General features: G+C 33.4%; 1 protein-coding gene across 2 annotated transcripts; it reads right to left on the bottom strand.

The window, feature by feature from the left end:
* On the bottom strand, positions 1 to 8,799 carry LOC107028516. 2 transcript variants are annotated; one of them, XM_015229605.2, is made up of 5 exons: positions 8,610 to 8,799; positions 5,901 to 8,473; positions 3,837 to 5,678; positions 1,112 to 1,367; positions 1 to 982 (listed from the first exon to the last, which is right to left on the bottom strand). In XM_015229605.2, the coding sequence occupies exons 2-5, from the start codon at positions 8,376 to 8,378 to the stop codon at positions 414 to 416; spliced, it is 5,145 nt and encodes a 1,714-aa protein (XP_015085091.1). In that variant the 5' UTR covers positions 8,379 to 8,473; positions 8,610 to 8,799; the 3' UTR covers positions 1 to 413. The 2 variants fall into 2 exon arrangements, with proteins under 2 accessions (XP_015085091.1, XP_027774596.1); XM_027918795.1 differs by having other exon boundaries at positions 8,616 to 8,799.
* Positions 8,800 to 17,328: the final 8,529 nt, after the last annotated feature.

The raw sequence follows: 17,328 nt of genomic DNA, 5'->3' as shown, positions 1-17,328 counted from the left end.
GAGCTAAAAGAAGGGGGAGGGTAAACATTGATAAAAATCTGTACAATGATCGATGAGCATAGCAAAATTTCATGCACCCCCTTCACAGGCAAGAGCCCTTCAGTTACAATGAACTGGAAAAACCTGCTCCCCCCGGAACACTAGCGAGCAACGAAAGGCTAAAAGCTATGTACTGAAATTGCCTGAAGACTATGACACTATGTATAATTGAAGTACATAAAATCATGACCTAGGCAAAAAGTAAAGACTCTGCTACAAGAATTTTCCAGCAACCTATTTTGAAAACCCTACTAAATGCTATCAACAATAATGGATCCTACACCAGCACAATCAGTACCTCCCAAAGCTTTGATTCGTAGGGATCGGTGAACTTGATTTGGTGGTGATCACCATACTCAGACACAAGTCACAACCTAACCATCACCATTTGCGCTCAGAGCAGCAGCTTTGATTGCCTCAGCAGTCATGAGAGCGACAACAGCTTTATGGATGGCTAGATCAGCTCTATAGAGTAACCTTTGGGCCTTCTCCCTCTTCAGCTTTGCTACGTTAAGAGCATGCTGTGCTGCTCCGGAGGCGTCACGCAACCTGAACTCATGAAGATCTGAACTGTCAAATTGCTCAATGGCTGACCCACGAGATCCTTCACGACGGTAATGCTTCTTATTAGACCTCCCAGGTAAGCTCATATTCCACCTATGAACCCCATTTCGCTTCACAATAGTTCTCTGATCATTGGAAGCCACCATATGCTGATTGCTGTGAGAGTGAAACGACCCAATCTTCTTTGGTTTGTTCCTATAAAATTTGGGTTGATTCCAATCAGACACATCTGAGTTCAAGGAAAAATATCCAAACCCAGAAGCTTCTCGTGGTGAAAAAATTCGGGGTGATGCATGAAGCATAGGAGAACCATCTGAATATTCATGGTTTGGATACATGAACATCTCATCTCCATGTGAATATCCATTTGATCTTCTCCCTACAAAGAAAAATGACAAATTTTTAAAAAAACAATATAAAGTATCAAGTAGTTAAGCAACAGTAAAAAAAATAATGAACTCTTTCAAACTAAAGGGCAAGAATGATAGCAAGTTGGCTAGAGAAGTACCAAAGGGATGAAGACCGTCTTGATCTCTTGAGACAACATGATTGTGTCCTGAAACTGAGATTTTTCTCTGTGATCGTTGTTTTGAGCCCTTGTTTGGAACCTCCAGACCTCGAGGCTTCAAACAAAATGCAGACATAGGTGGTTTCTCCATGGAAGCTGCTTTATCCTGGCATCCGCCAGCAAAGCCAAAACTCGCATTTGACATTGCTTGTTCCCATTCCTTCAGTTGCTGCTGATACCTCTCCCAAAGGGGTGGCTGAAGAAAAGAGGATTAACAATCAAAAAAATCCAACAGAAAACAGAAAATTTTTCTTACATGGAATACAACAGAAAACATAATCATGAAGGCTTTTAAGAAATATGAGGAGAATTAACAATCATCAAAAAAATAAAAATATGATCAGTAGAGAGACAAGACACATGAAGGATATTAATCTGAAATTGACAGTTCACATGAAGACGAGACATATAATGAAAGGGTATCAATCAGAAATACAGTTGCAGTCTCCAGCAAAATATTCATCATACCATGGAATCTATAAAACCACATAAGGTCCCCTATATCATGCTATACCTTTCATCATGAGTATGTCAAGGAAAATAAAGTTCAGGTAATCAACAAGCCATAAAAAAGGGTATGGCTCGGGTTTTAGCAAGCTAATAGCTTACTTTAAGGACCATGCATTGTTATACTCCTTTATGGGTGCATCAACGAAAATGAGGAGTCATGGTGGCACAAAAGTGTACTCTCTCGGAAAAAAGTTAATACACACCCAGGATGCCCAGTTTACCAAAAAGCAAAGTGAGTCAACCAAAACCAGTTAGATCATAAAGTATCAAGGATCCAATGGTCAGTATCCTTTGCATTCCATTTTTTGGTGAGAATATTTTGCATTCTATCTTTTGCAAGTATATTTTGCATTCCACTAATCCAAGACAATTCCTCCTAGATGGATGAGACAAACTAATTTATATTGTCTCAATAGCTCATTGACTGTGACATGCAAAAAGTTGATGCTTAAACAAGCAACATCATCACCGTAGATAACTGAAGGCAAATTATATCGGAATATGATAAAGCAAGATCAATAGCTTACAAGTAAACACAACATTCACTTAAGAAAGCAATCAAAGGGGTGCCTTTTTATCACTTTAAGACAGCAAAAGCTAGCCAGGACAATTAAAAGCACAGTAAAGACAACAGCACAATTCTTTTACAGTTCTCCTTTATAAAATTGGGACACACATGAAGTTCTAAAGTGACAAACAGACAGACCACGGTATCTCATCTCTCAACCATCAAATGGCCCATGTCTCAAAATGGAACATCTTTAAAGATTAAATTTCATGAAGGCACATCTTAATTGCACACAAACTTAGGCTGGCTCTTGCCTTCACAAGATGGGTTCAAGATATATGTTTTCATAACTTTTTGAGTCTGATAGCTGATAACACTGCACTGTGGAAGACTGTCTTAACAATACAGAATGGAATCTTCAGAAGTTCTTTTAATGGGGAATCTCATGAAGGCATACCAACTAATTCCACGGGTTACCTCTTCTGTGTGGTTTGCGGGCTATTCCGTCGGTGCAGGGGTTTTACCATGTGCGTACCTAAAGGGTAGCCGCTGCGGGTTTCCCTTGTCATCAAAAAAGAATTCACCTACTGTTTTGTCTCTGGGAATTGAACCTGTGACCTCATGGTGTTCAACCCACTCCATTGACCACTAGGACACACTCTTGGGTAATTGAAAGGGCAAATTTAAGTAATTCTAGACACTGGACAGGCAGTAACAGTGGAGTCTTTACAGGTAAATCATGTTATAAGATCCTAGTCAAGCTAGGACATAGAAGAACTTGTCATGGAAAATAGACATGGAAAACCAAGGCACGTCCTAATTTTACAAAGAATGAGATATAGACAGCAGGTGCTACGTCCGTGAAAAAACTACAGAATCAGTTATGCATCGTCTTCTACACTGAAGACCAATTATTAATATGGACAATGTTTCTTAATTATATGTTGTGGCAGGTTTTGATTTTTTGGAAATAGAAATACAAATCGTTACCTTCTCAAAAAAAAAATTATATGGAGGTCAATGGATGATACAAAGTGATGCAATGCAGACTCCGTTAAGGTGGCATGCAAAGAAAATGGAAAGGAAAACATTGTCCATATTAACCAAGTCAAACTGTTGGGCATAACGTGATGCCCACTTAAAGCAAAATATATTGCTCTACAAATAGATACTCGAGTACTATGAACTGAAGCGGACCATCTTGTGGAACAAACAAAAAGCATTACAATTTTAATAGTTTTGGTCCAGACACCATAGGGGTGCCAGATTACTGAGAAGGAAGAAAGAAGCAAAAGTCAAAGAAATATTGTATGAACAATTCTTTTGTTAAGTAAGTTATCACATAAACAATTTTGTCCCTTCTCCGTTTGCAGGAGGAAAAACTACCAAACTTGGTCAAATCCCACAAGTAATAGATTCCAAGGCCAAAGATAATGGATTCTAACCCCTTAAAAGTTTGTTTAAATGTAAGCTTGTTGAGAAAAGAAATATTTTAAGTTTATGACAAGACTTCCAGTCAAACAATTTGGCACTTGTCAAATACATTTTTTCAGCAGCTAATAACAGCCTACAGTTGTACTGACACAGGAGCATGCTGACACTAGTCTGTTAAGTAATTTAAAGTAGTCAATTTCAATGTAATCATACCTGGAGATGGCGTACTAAAGCCATGCCATTCTTCTGCCGCTTATTCTGCCAATGCTCATGAATGGATTTAACTACTTCCATTGGCCCTACACCAACCATCAGCTCTTCCAGCTCATCAGGCGCAAAGTGATCACAATGTCGCGCATATGCAACTTTCTCAAACATGTCCATGGCCTTCTCAAAGAATTCGTCAGATATCTCTTCATGTTTACTCTCACCAAAGCAAGAAAAGTTATTCTTGGATAACCACTGCTCATCCTCACTATCCATGTCATACAATATACGTGACGGATCCATGGCCATTTCAACATCACTTTCTGCCTGTCGATAGTACTTCGGTGAAGAGCGAATGAAGGAGACTTCGGATGCATAATCTTCGATTTCTTCTATCAAACGAACACCGGGAATAGGGATGTTTTTAACTGAGGCAGCACGTATATTCCTGTTATAACACTCTTCATGCAACTCCTTGAACAACATCCACTGGCTTCTGTCAGGAAACTCCAGGACCCAATCCTTCCCCCCTTTCCACATCATGGCATGCGTAAAGCGATTGGTAGAGCCAGGCTGCAAAACATTATGAACTTTATATGAATACTTGGTAGCCCCAGAAAATTTGACAGCAATTTTCCATTCATTGTGACCAGCAATTTCCAGGACTATACGTGCACCAAATTCTCTCCACCCTTTGACCCCCCCAAGAGTAACCAACACATTTGCATTGCAAGCTAGTAACTCAATATTTCTCTGCGAACCACCACAACTATCTGCATTCTTCTTCTCACTAGCTCTTCTAATTCTTTTATAAGGAAGAGTTCGTGGGCTGTGATTTTTGTGCATTGAACTGAAGTCATAACCTCCATAAGACAGTGTGTACTGCACCTGCGTTCGAGGTCTCTTTGGGCCATTGCCAAATCCACCCCCTGTAAAGTTGGCCTTGCCATCAACCCATACAGGTGAAATTTCTCCAAAAGGAGAAGAACTAGAGTTGTTTCTGTTACGATGTGGCAAACCTCCTGGGCCTGAAGGGTTGGGACTCTGGACCATGCGATCACCCGTTCCAGTAATATTAGAGCTCCGTACCACATCACTTGTAACGGTATGGTTTGGGCTGGAAATCAGGTCATTACCTGTATTCAGACTCAAATGAGACTCCTCTCCCACGATAATTTCTTTTCCATCAGATAGTCCCTCAACTTGGTCAGATGATGGAATTACAACACTCATCCCCACCAAACCAGAATGGCACCGAGCATTAGACAAGCGGTGAGATAAATTCTTAGAATGTCTTCTCCCTGGAGATCCAACAAACTGGTCCAATACTTGATCATCAGATTCCAAATTGTTTGACACAACAGTCACATCAGACGTGTCCAATTCAGAAAGTTTGGCGGTGAAAGAGCTCCCGGAAACATCTAATTGACAATTTTGAGATGACTTCAATGGAACGCGCATACTCCCCAGCTGTTGTTTACATGCCAAACTTCCCAGCTGCCGTTCAGCAAATGATGACCCTCCAGCAGAACTACCTCCAGTAAATGAAGTTTCTGAAATATCCTCAGAGCCAGCGATCTCAGAGCACTTCACCCGGCTGCCATCACTTTTAACTGGCTGGCAAGCATTTATAGAACTATCCTGAAGGCTAACACAAGCAAAGTTGTGTTGTTCCATGAGTAACCTAAGATGTAGACATATGAAGAAAGTGGGTGCAGCAGAAAATGAAAGAGCAAAAGGAGGAACTCTTCCGAGCTTCGTTGCAGAACTAAGAGTAGAACTAGTAAAACATGCACTGCAACACTCCGTCGAGGTGCCTTTGGGGAGATAACCTGGCACAAACTTCTTCTGCAAGTAAATAACATATGGATGTAAAGAACAAAATAGTAAAATCTAGAAAGATGGAAGGGAAAAAATAAAGAACAGCAGAAAGAAGAACAAGGAGAAATATCATACAATCCTACCAATATTCTATAGAATTAAGAACACTAAGTACCTTAATAAGACAAAGATCAGAGAAGAAAAAAGAGATATAGCTACCGTACACATCACATTAAGAACGAGAAATACCTTAAATGAGGAAGGGTCTGCATGAGCGTTGAACTGCAATTGGTCACTTCTGCAATTGAGGGACTTGATATTCTCATATGAGCACTCAGACAGAGGCAGCTGCCTAGCATGCAAACTACGTTTCTGAAGCTTGGAGTCCAGGTATAACCATTTTGAATTTTTGAGTTTGGAGAAACAGGAAAATGCAAAAGATTGCTGCTTCCTAGAATCCTGAATAGAAGACAGCCTAAACCTTACTGAAGTTACAGGTAACTGAAGACTTTCATACCTCCACTCTTCATCAGCTTGATTGAATAATGTTAGGACAAAGAAAATAAAGGCCACGGCATGGTTGAGGCAACACTCAAATAAAAGAAACCTGAGTCCAACTACATTATCAACAAAAAGCATCTCTAAAAAAAATGTTGGCCACCTTATCATAATGGCACCATGCTGCAGTAGCAAAACAGAGCGAGATAACCAATTCTGTTCTGCTTCAAGCAGCAACAAAGGCAAAACGGGTAGGCATATTTCCACCCTGAATTGCTTAGCTTCTAGCAATGGCCTGTGTAACCTTAGCACCCCTTCATCATCAATTGCAGATGGGAACTTCTCGCTCTGAGAGCCAGGGATGCACATAACACTGGATTTGTAGTTCCGTAATTCATCCACAACTGGTGCAACAGAAACAGTAGGTATATTAGCTACATAAGCTTTGTCAGCTTCATACACAGGAAGCCCATCCATCTTTCGGAAACGTTTTCGAACATAAACAACAGGTTTTCCATCATTGGGGCTGCTATGACTTTCGACAAAAGAATTCTCAGCCATGCTATGATCAATCAGTTTCTCTGGCAATAGAACATCATTATCTGTCCTGCCTATACAGCTGTTCGAGGAACCTAAATTCCAGCCTGTGCCGTTAGTTTTGACATGCAGCGGTGATGACACAACAGGTGTAGATAACTGTAATGTTTTCTGTTTCTTCAATGGCCTGGAAGGAGAAGACTTTACTCGACGAGATGATCGAGCCAACCAAGATATAATGGGCTCAGAGTCCGGACAGTTACCTTGGTGGCTGTCACCATCTACCACCAAGTCAAGTTTTCTTTCGTCAATGCTTTCTGTAGCATTTGCAGATTTTCTGACTCTCCTTTTTCCCGGTACCTCCCCAGGGAAAAGCAAAAGTTTAAACCTCTCACTTTCTAGGTTTATCCATTCCTCATCTCGATCATCATATTTAACATGATGGAGTTTCCTCTCTGGATCGTAATCATTCAAAAGACCATAATACCAACTCTCATCCAATGGCCAGAAGACTTTAATCCTTCGGTTCAATAGCCAGTAAGCATCCAAGTCCCTAGGAAGAACTTCATAGAAATGACGCCTTTTCCTAGAAATACCCCTTTCTTTGAGCTTCTGTCTAGGTCGTAGAACTCTGCTAGCAGTATCAACTGATACAGATTCTGATCCAGTCAAGGGATTCCCCTCCCGACTAACAAAATCCTGACCAGAAGTGAGTAAAGAAGTTAAACGTTCAGCAGATTGCGATGCTGAAGATCTGTTTTTTGAAGAAAACCCTGTACAACTAGGGTCAAATCTCGACGACAGCATCATGCACGCATTCTGCTCAAGGTTCACCTCATCATCATCAATCAGAGAACCTTGACGAAAGCTTCCTAAATTATCTCCAGATGGTATATCATTCTTTACAGATTTTCTACTCCTAGATGACGAATCCTTTCTCTTGTTACGAGTACTCAGGTGCTTTCCAGAAGATGTTTCACCATTATTTAAAGCTACATGACCATCTTCTTTAGCATGCCGACTTGAACTTACCTTATCTTTTTTCTTTTCTCGGGAATCGTCAACACTTCTCTTTCTCTTTTCCTTGACAGTAACACCATTGCCAGCTGAATGACTAGGTAATTTAGAAGTCCGTTCATCACTTTTAGCTTCTCCGCCAGACAAAGCACACTTTTTTGGAAGCTGATCACCCTCAGTTTTGTCAAGTTCACCTTCTATCTTCACATTTCCAATGACAGAAGTCTGAACCCTCGATAACTGCGAAGCTCGACCATTTTTAAACTTACTTCTCCCCACAAAACCACGTGGTCGCCTTGGAATAGCATTACCATTAATATGTAACTTAAGAGAAAATCCACTCAGCCGATTGCTGTAATCCAATCCTTTCTCCAACTTTGATGATGATAACAGCGATTCAGCTGGTCCCACACTATCCCCATTCACATGATCCTCATCCTTACTACTCCTACTCTTTTTACCAGATGGCTCAAGCTTGTCCAATGACACCTCTTTTATACTCTTTCTCTTCTTTTTTTTCTTCTTCTGCCTAGCATCAACATCACTCTCTCCAACAGAAACCTTCCCCTTCTTCAAATCCCCAGACTTATATAGTGTCTGTAAATCCAAAGACCTTTGTTTCTTCGAATTCTCTACAGAACTACCACCAGATTTCTCTTCTACACCACTTTCCATCTACAGTAATCACTTAATCCCAATAAAATAACCACTTCCCCAAATTTCATATCCCATCACACATCATTTTCACACACACACACATGCTTCCAGATCTGTTAACCACAATTCCACAACAAAATACTAAATCAAACACAAAAACCCCTTCAAATTAAACAAAAAACACAAAAACTGTATGCATCATTTCCTCTCAACTCAGTTGATTACATCAAAATCAATAAATTCACGTACCTTTACCTCGGAATTATCGAAAATGACGAAGATCCATCACATGCAAGAGGATGAATTCTAGGGCTCCGATCAGAGAAATTGAGGGATTGTTGATTTGGTCCGATTTGAAACCCTAACTGATTTTTATCTTTTTAAAATAATAAAATTTTCTAAAATAATAAGTACCAATTTTTTTTTTTAACCCTAACAAAAAAATACCAAATGTTTTAGAAATAAAAAAGCCTCTAGGGTTCCTTTTGGCTTTTACAATTTTTAGACAGAAAATCTGAGCCCTTTTTAATTATATTTTTAATAAATGTTGCCACGTGGCCCTATTTATCACCGTCGATGACTTTTTTGACGGTGGATGATTTGCTTTTTTGGTAGAGAAAATATAATGACATAATAACAAAACGTGGCAAGATCATACCCGTTTATATTTTTATTGACGGTGCAGATTGGCTTTAACTGAAACATATGGACGGTTGAGATTAAATGCTGGCTGGAATGGACGGTTTGGATTAAATATTATTTGGGAAAAGTTCAGTAATTAATAATGGTTTTTGCTTTTATGAATAACGAAAATGGGCATATAATTGATGGGAAATTACAGAAAGACCATGGTTATATTTACTGACGTACCATAAAGATTTAGGAAAGTACAGGCTGTCATAGTCTGCCACGTGGAAATGCTAATGTGACCTAAGTTTTACCGCGATTACATGTTGTTTCATAATGTATCGTATTGTATTATAATGAGTTACATATATAATGTTTGAATAAACTGTACCATTTTACATCGTTACATAACGTATCATATCTACAATTTGGATGATATACCTACAAGAATCATGTGATAGAACTACTATCGTTAATATGACTATTGAATACTATGTAATTACAAAATGAGAAGAAAATATTAAGTAATGACACAATTACACTAAGTCAATCGTTATATATAATGAATTTTTTGTTACTAGTTAACGATGAATTTTAATGATATGATATAGTAAAATTTATATAACAATCAAAATATCAAATTATTATATCTATATTAAAATAAATACACTATTTAAATTAACAATACAATATATATAATTGAAAAATTAACCATCCAAACAAGGTGTCACCCCTTCAAAATTTACTCCAAACTATATGGGGTATAGGTTTTGATTAATAATAAATGGAATAGAACTATATACTCTTTGTTTTGATAGACCTATGTATTTGATGAAAAATCATAGGAAGAAAAAGGGAACTTTAAGATTTGTGTTTTAAAATGTTTTTATAATATTTATGTGACTATAAGATTTTTAATTTTTATGATCTTATATAAATTGTAAGTTATATAATGTGTATATAACTATAAAAGATTGTGTTTGGCTAAAAATAATATTTTCGTATGATCAAAAATAATGAAAATTGTAATTAAACGATATTTATATTTAATGATCTTAAATATATTATACGTTGTAATTTTTGTATGATTATAAAAAATTATGATTAATTAAAAATAATACTGTCATATAAACAGAAGTTGAGAAATTTGTTAAAAAATATATAATATCATGAGTAAATGTGAAAAGTTTTAAAGAAAATATATTCATTATTTACTCATCATTCATTTATTGATATGATATAAATAACGTGTGTGAATAGTGCTCAAATTATTTGGTAGTTGGTTATGAGATTCATTTTTTATATATTAGGTACCGTATAAGTAATATCATACTTGATAGTTAGTTAGAACTATTGCTATGATGTTTGAGCTACAAGTTGAAAATCTATGGAAATAATACATATATAAGTTATCAGTAAATTTATGTATAATTTTATGCATGAAAGAACACAAAATAAGTAATACATAGATGAATAACTAAAACATGCATATCGATTTCCCACAAAATAATACATCAATTTTCTCATAATTTTTCATAAATTACTAATATTTATATACTCTATTAACTATCAAACATATGAACATGTCTTTATTGATCCACTTTAGCTTTTGTTGATATTAGCTTAGAATTTATCTGAAACAATCTCTCAATTTTATAAAGATTGAAATAGAATCATATATATTTTATACGTTATCAAATTTTATTTACTGTATCGCATTAATTTATTGTTGTTATTTTATTTTAAAGTGTCAAAACTATTTTTATCTAAGGAAAATAAATCTAACACATTTTTAAAAAGAATAAATTAACAATCGAGTAGCAGATAATGATAGTAGATTATATATCTCAGAAATTATTTCTTGATATAACTACAAAGATAGGACACTCTTTGTTGAAAAATTATGGTATGCGTAGATAAATCAATTTTCCTATATATGTAGTATATATTATTCAATAATTCCCTTGATTTTTGTTAGAATATTTATTTTAAATTTCAGTCCTCTAAAATGAAGGAAAATATTTACAATGAATTTTTAAAAAAAAGGTAAATGAGCTTTTTTTGTGTTCGTTAGCTTAAAAATATTTATATATTCTACAATCTAAATAAATAGTACGAAAAATAGAGATGAAGTAATGGTGGAATGAAAGATACAGCGATAATGATGAAAATGAAATGTGTTAGAAGGTGGATAGTGGCGGAACCACCTTATGCTTCGCCACTTATGCTGAGACACGTCCAATATCATTCATTTGCTGAAAAAACTACATTATTTAGTTAGGTTTTAAAATTTTAGTTTTATGTGTAGAAACACGAAAGGTTAGCTTTAATAAGATTTAGATATGTAAAATAAACGATACATATTCAGAAGTCAAGAGCTTAGAAGAAATTATAAATATCATCAAAGAAATCAATGCTAAAGATGAAGTAGAAGACAATACAATATCTTTGAAATCAATTACGCATAAAGAAACATATCACGTCAAGAACTTTTCAAGTTTTTTTTTTTTTTTTGTGAAATTCAAAAAGACAACACTAGATCTTTTAGATGCAATAGAAAGAGTTAGAGATCAATTTTGACTGGATTTAAATTTTTTAGAAAAAAGATTGAAACAATAGAATCATGTTTTACTAAATTGTCTTAAATATTTTTGTAATTTTAATTTAAAGAATTATTAATTTACAATATTAATGGGACATGCATATATTCGTATAAGGGTCTTACGAAAGTATATTATCTTCAGAGGCGGAGACAACATATACTTAATTGGGGGATTCATCCGAACCCCTTCGACGGAAAATATTACTATTTGTACATGATTAAAATTATTTTTTAGGTATGTCTAACCCTCTTCCACGAGTTCGTATGTTTACTTTTCATATTTTAAATTCCTTATTAAATGTTTTGACTCCGTCACTGATTATCTTATTCCTTTATCAAAATCTATTATATGTTCACTGAACCAAATTAAAACGAAAAATATTCTCAAGTTTATTAATTCTTTCTTCATGTCGATAGATGAAGGTCATGCTAACCATAGAAGGTGACGTGGTAAAAAAATAATGTTGTTTGCATGGCCTACGTTAGAATCCTGGGATACTATTTCACTTTGCTATTTTTCTTTTTTTTTAAAAAAAAAAATAAAAATAAAAATTAATGATTTTTTCTTAATACAAACTATATATATATTACTAGAGGATGGCAAGCCCGTGCAAGCACAGGCCTATGGAAATTAGTAATAAAAATAATTATAATTAGTTAATTTAAATAAAATTTGTTAAGTTATAATTTAATTAATTTAAATAATATTCGTTAAATTATAATTTAATTGATTCAAATAGGATTCGTTATAGTTTTATAATTTTGAGTTACTTTTATAATTTTGAGTTTAGGCCAACGACTTGATGAGTGCTCGATCTTTTAGAAAGGGTCCAAATTTCGATAATTAATATAAAGAAAGATAATTTTTTCATGTTTCATACTTAATATTAATTATTTATTTCTCAAATTTTTAAGACTTAATAGTTAACACCAACTATTAAAAATAGTGTGGTAATTAAATAGTCATGTTTATTATTTTTTTTAATATATGTGTCAAATTAAAGTATGATAAGTAAAAATAAAAAAATATTTAAAGTAAATTAGTAAAAGTATAATTTATTTATGTACTTTTAAAGAGTGAAAAAAAATATAACAAATAATATGAAGGAATAGAACCATGTAGAATGTATGGACCATAAATAATTTTGTAGATATCTTAATATTATGCATGTGGAATAAACAAAAAACAATACTAAATACTAATCATGAAATGAGAAAATATCACCTAAAAATAAAAAATAATACCAAGCATAAAAATACTAACAACCAATAATGACAAAAAATATCACCTAAAAATGAAGAACAAAGTGAACTCACTCTTCTATAATAGTATTAATATTAATACATAAATATGGAGTATAAAGAGCGGAGAGAGAAGAAATGGAATAGAAATTCACAAAATAAGAAATAAATCCGACACTTAAGAGAATAAAAATTAAAATTTAATCAATCAATTAAATTATTATGATTTTTCCATAATTAAGTCTCGAATTTTTATTTTAAAGCTCATATTTTTTAAGCTAACTGTATGTCAAGTACTTTAAACAGAGCTTATAATCACTTATTCTTCACTCGTTCGAAAAAATTTCAAATAGAAATTTCAATAAAAGAAAATTTTTGTTCGAGCATTTTTTTTTTTAGGTCATGACGTTAAAATATACAACACCATTTGGTGATAGTCTTATTGATGCTGATGGGTAGGTGGTATTAGTAAAACTGGTAAATGTTTGCATTAGTTATACTAGCCATAATTATTTCTTTTGAAGTGTTTGATTTAATGTATCAAAAATAACATTTGCATTACTTTATTTATTTATTTATTTAAAAATAATAATATTTATTTACAAACATATCCTTTTTAACCTATACAATGGAAAGGATATGAAAAAGTGATATTAATGCAAGTACTAAAACTCTTTGCATTGCTAGTATGCCATATTAATTGTACATAGCATATTATGTGCGTAATTAATATTTGTATTAGTTATACGTACGTAAGTGTATATGTCCAATAAAAGGTAATTATATTCGTGCATTATTTTTTCAATTGTGTCCTGCTATACAATTTAATATATTTCTCATGATATCTAACACATTAGAGATTTTTAATTAAGAAACTACTAGTTATAGTATCATTGACTAGTTGTTGCATAACAAAAGATGGTGGAGCAGCATTATTCTAACTTATATTAAATAGCCATAGATTATAATCAATTGTTGAGTTCCTTGGAGAAGAATCATAATTAATTTATGTAAATCAATAGGATGATAGCGTTAAATTGATTCCTTATAATCTGAGATAGGTCGAAAAAATATCTTAAATAGATAAAGAAAAATAACTCAGATAAGATTTTAATATTCCTCAATTCTTTGTTTAAATATAAAGTATGATGCGATTACTTATTTTGAGATTAATAATTATGTTAGGGATAAATTATTTCTACTTGTGGATGGAAAACTTATCCCGGTATAAAAATGTAAAATAACAAAAGTATCTTGTTAAACCCTTTTTGTAAACGAACAACTTATTCTTAGAGAGTATTTTTGTATACAAACAACTTATTCTTAGAAATTATGCCATACATATTTGACTGAAATACAGACAAAACAACCAATAAAAAAATCTCAACATAGTTAATTTCATCATAACTTATCCCGATATAAATTATTATTATATTAATTATCCCAATATAACTTGTCTTCAAAACGCACGATCCCTTACAAAACTATTAGGGTGGGGTGGGGTAGGGGAGATAGTGTTGGAGGTTAGACACTTACGTTTCTAGAATTGGCACTCTTTTGATTTACCATACTAGTATAAGTATTTAAGCTTAACACTTTAACATCTTGCATGATTGTTACTCGATATATTGTGTTGTTAATTTGAATATAATGTTTATAATTGTTATTTAAATTTATATTATATTGTCAAATATCATTATCATTGGCGGACGGCGAATGATGTTACGGTATGAAAGGGGCTGAGATGAATTTACTTCTATCCCATGTTATGTACTGACAAAAAAATATCATTTTTTATGTAACAATTGGTTTGGTGTGCTTATATCGTTACATTGTTATTATTAATTCATTTGATTTCAACTTTATTTATTATCTACTAAAAAAAAAAAAAAAATAACAAAATAACGTGACAATAAAAAAATACAATAATAACACAATTATAAGGGCACTGCTAGTCCTATGACATGCCATAAACATTCACAAAACAAGTCAACAATTTACCCCTACTAGCCTTCTACTCTACTACGTGATCTCCACTACTTTCCATTTAAAGTCATGCACTTGATAATATGAAGTTGCGTCATGTCCTCAATAATATGAAAGTTGTATCATGTACTGTCTAATCATCTCTCATCAATACTTTTTTGACCTACCCCTATCCCTCTGCGTACCCCTTACCTCCACTGGGCATCGACTCACCTCCTTACTAGGGCATAAACTCACCTCATCTACATATGTGGAAATCATCTCTTTCTTGCTTCCCTTATCTTGTCAGCCATAGAGGGCACAATCGCTTTCTCTCAAATAATCCCATTCTCAATTTTGTCACTTTTAGTATGCTCACATATTCATCTTAACATTCTTAACTCCTTAACATATATCTACTGACTGACCAACACGTGCCTCATACAAGAAGGAGGGTTCAATCACCACTCTATAAAACAAAACTTTTAGTTTATGTGATATTTTTTTTATCACAAATACTCTAAAGACAAGCCTCCACCATTTCATCCATGTTCCAATGTGACGTGTGACGTCATCAAATGTCCCCATTATTTTGGATGTCAAATCAAGAATGTAATACTTTCTCTTTTGGGAATAGTTTGTGTGACAAACCTCATTTTCATTCATCCAATGCAATAATAAATTTGCACTCCAAATATTTCATTTTTGTCCTACTCAATTTGAACCCTAGATCTTCAAACCTCAAATCTATTATTAACTATGCCTCAGAGCTCACCAATCAGTATCATCATTCCGCAAAAAACATACACCATGAAACATCTTTCTGAATAGACCGTGTTGACTCCTTCGTCACCAAGGCAAATAGAAAAGGGCTCAACTCTGGTCTCTAATGTGGCCCATATCTCAATAGGAAGGTGCTCTGAATCTTGGCTTCATTATACATGTTCTTTATTGGCCTAATATAAACCAACATGAGACTTTTAGCCTTTAAACACCTCCAAAGCATATTCCTATGAACTTTGTCATATACCTTCTGAAAATCAATGAACATTATATGTAAAAAAAGAAAAATCATTTCCCTAATATATCTTCAACGGTCTCCGCATAAAATAAATATAACACAATACAACATAATATAATATGATATATTATGAAATAATTAGTAATAACTATCAAAACAAGGTGTAAAGTAACTGTCTTTTGTCCACAGCAATTTTTTAATGAATTATAAATAAAATTATCACATATTAGTTAAACTGTCTAATTCTATATTCAATGTGAAATATCCGCCTGATTAATCGTATAAATAATCATTCAATACCTAATAATTTAAAATTAAATAAGGGCATATATGTATCAAAGTTTATTCCAAGATATAGTAAGGATGGAAACAAAATAATTGTGAACATAAAATAAGATAAAGAAACTCTAGATAAAATAAAATCTTAGACGTGTTCTAAAAATGAAATATACATCGGTTCATTTCAAATCGAATTTAAAATAAAAATATTACTTATAACATATTCGGCGAAATTTGTATAGAAGAAAAAGTGTGTGGTGTTTGGGGGGGGGGGGGAAAACTTTTTTTTCATTTTTCATTAAAGTATGTAGCTAGGTAAAAAAAACAAACTCAATTAATGCAAAAATTACGTTATTTTCAAAAAGTAAAATGACATCAGATATTTTTATATAGATTGAGATCTAATCTGAATTTTAGTTCACTCTCCTTTAAGTTTGGAAATAGGGGTGTGTATCGGCTGATTTGGTTCGATTTCATGTATTATTGATTTGATTTATATTGGTTTTTGATTTTTAAATATGTTAATTGATAATCAAATTAATAAGATATTTATTATCGATTTTCGGTTTAACCAATAAAAAATACTTTTAAAATAAATATATGACTTGTCCAACAATTTAACGCGAAACAAAAAAAGAGAAATTTAATTACTAACTGAATACGCAAAATTCTTCTTACTATAGTAAAAGTATAGTTAATACTCACAATTCACAACCCTAGTCATTGTCTAACCTAACCTTTGCCATCGTCGTTGCAAACTTTAGACTTCATCATTCTTACTTCTTTAGGTTTTGACGTTGTGAACCTAAAGACTAAAGTAATACTAAAACCTAAAGGGTAAATACAGAGAGCAAGTTAAATAAGTAATGTTAATTTTGTAGGGTTCTTATAGTGATAGTCTAATATAGTGATTATATTAATATTTTTTGTTTGACATTTATGCATGACTAAAAATTAATATAGTAAATTGTTATATTCTTAATGGGTTATCGGCTAACCCAATAATCCAATCAAACCGATAACTCAATAATGTTTTTTATAAAACCATTGAATAATCATTAACTCAATAACAATAAACTAAGGAGTAACATTTTTTTCGATTCAATTTATCGATTAATTCAATTTTTGTACGCCCCTAATTGCAAAAAGGTGCTTGTAGACATTGAAATTTTGTGGGACTCTACAAGATGCGTTCAATTCGAGTTGGGACTCTACAAATTGTGTTCAACTCA

This window comes from Solanum pennellii, chromosome 8 (genome assembly GCF_001406875.1).
Source record: "Solanum pennellii chromosome 8, SPENNV200".
Lineage (NCBI taxonomy): Eukaryota > Viridiplantae > Streptophyta > Magnoliopsida > Solanales > Solanaceae > Solanum > Solanum pennellii.
This window is presented reverse-complemented; position numbering and strand designations above follow the sequence as displayed.

Bases quoted from the DNA above. Each gene is read 5' to 3' on its own strand.
- LOC107028516 (XM_015229605.2), bottom strand. From the start codon at position 8,378: ATGGAAAGTGGTGTAGAAGAGAAATCTGGTGGTAGTTCTGTAGAGAAT. The intron at 1,368-3,836 runs GTATGATTACAT...TCTTTTCTTCAG, and splicing joins CTTTAGTACGCCATCTCCAG to CCACCCCTTTGGGAGAGGTA. The intron at 983-1,111 runs GTACTTCTCTAG...TTTTCTTTGTAG, and splicing joins AGACGGTCTTCATCCCTTTG to GGAGAAGATCAAATGGATAT.